This window comes from Phytophthora parasitica (genome assembly GCF_000247585.1).
Source record: "Phytophthora parasitica INRA-310 unplaced genomic scaffold supercont2.76, whole genome shotgun sequence".
Classification (NCBI taxonomy): domain Eukaryota; phylum Oomycota; class Peronosporomycetes; order Peronosporales; family Peronosporaceae; genus Phytophthora; species Phytophthora nicotianae.
In genome coordinates this window covers 26,598-28,028 of record NW_008649062.1, presented here as the reverse complement: position 1 = coordinate 28,028, position 1,431 = coordinate 26,598, and the positions used below count along the sequence as shown (strand labels likewise).

Sequence of the window (1,431 nt, the reverse complement as noted above, 5' to 3'; positions counted from 1 at the left end):
AAAAACGTGCTCAAAATTCCCTCCGGGTTACGCTCATGTTTTTGACAGTAACCTGCTCAGTTTCAAAACAAGCCACCTCCTGAGGTGGCTTTCATTTGAAATGGGCTTGCCCTTTTTATATCAAAAACTCCCCCCTCCCACCGACCATGACGTCGTCGTCTCGTTTGAAAATGCAAAATAATTCTATGAAGTGCGAATTCGACCCTCTTTGTTCGACCCCCCTTTTACAGTTTCTGCTCAGTTTTTGTGCACTCCTCTGCTTACAAATTGGACACGTCTCTGCTTCCTTTTTTGGATTATATTTGAAAGTTCGACCCCCACCCCCCTCGTTATAGTATCAAGCTCAGAAGCCAATGTATCGACAGCCTCACCCTCTAGTAATGTTTCACGACAAACTGATGTTATGCTGGAGGAGATGCGCGGATCTACTGGAGCAGATCCAGATCCATGGCCGCGGAGCTTGGCGCATAAGTGCACTAGCTTCGCTCTGCCCCAGGCAACCCATTACAGCTGCTCCAACGTCTTGCTGCTCGGAAAGTAGGATCCTTGTTAGTGGTGGTGACTGACTGGGGTTGCTCTTGAACATGTCGGTCAGGAGTAGTAAATATACGCTGGAGGCGTACGACTTGGACTTCCAGTTGTTGCAGGTGTCGGATTCGCTGGAGTCGTGCGGGCTAGAGCCGCACGAGCTGGAGTAGAGCGGGCCGAATTCTGCGGCGTGGTGATGCAAGGTCGCGCATGTGGGTCTATCGTCCGAAGTATTTTCTTGAAGTTTGTCGGCATTATTTTCTCTCAGCAAGGCTTTCCGCGGACAAATTGACGCATGATATGGTGCTTCGCAGTCTTCCAATGCTCATGTGGTTTCGTTTCGGAGTGCGTATGAGTGCAAGTTCGCTAAAGAGGCGTTTACGCATTGCCGTGTTCACAGCAATTGACAAGAGCGTAAGTGCCAGCACTGGCAGCTTGCTGTTTTTCTTTGATTTCCTTTCGTACTCCCATAACGTGGTTACTGTGTCTTTGCCGAAGTCAACATGGCAAGATGCGGTATACGTGCCTTCCATCCAGCTGTACATCTCACGGCGCAGCCCGCTGTCATCAGTATCAACAAATCGGCGGTAGTAATACTATGCGAATTGACACACGTCATCAAGATCTGTGAGTACGGTCGGAGGCAATTTCTTGTGTTATATATTCAGGACGAAGAAAAATTCCTAAGATAAATAAAGGCTGATCGCAAGCATTCCAACGGGATTCAGCAAGGCCAATTAGTGAGTCGCTGAACTCGGTAGAGGCAAAGCTACGATAAATTTCCATGTAGGAAATAACACAGTATTTTAATTTCTCTGCAAACGATATGAAGCGCTGCGTAAATGCTGCACAATCATCTCGGCCATCTCCAGCTTAGTCCAGAACTCGTTATCTCCGAGAACA

General features: G+C 47.9%; 2 protein-coding genes across 2 annotated transcripts; both read left to right on the top strand.

Moving 5' to 3' along the window:
* Window positions 1-403: 403 nt before the first annotated feature.
* On the top strand, window positions 404-698 carry PPTG_24227 (hypothetical protein; the record flags this gene model as incomplete). The annotated part of the gene is made up of 2 exons (XM_008915818.1): window positions 404-537; window positions 596-698. 2 exons carry the CDS (start codon window positions 404-406, stop codon window positions 696-698), a joined length of 237 nt encoding a protein of 78 aa, XP_008914066.1.
* A 40-nt stretch (window positions 699-738) lies between these two features.
* PPTG_24226 (hypothetical protein) lies at window positions 739-1,119 on the top strand (the record flags this gene model as incomplete). The annotated part of the gene is made up of 1 exon (XM_008915817.1): window positions 739-1,119. The coding sequence occupies one exon, from the start codon at window positions 739-741 to the stop codon at window positions 1,117-1,119; it is 381 nt and encodes a 126-aa protein (XP_008914065.1).
* Between the last annotated feature and the right edge of the window lie 312 nt (window positions 1,120-1,431).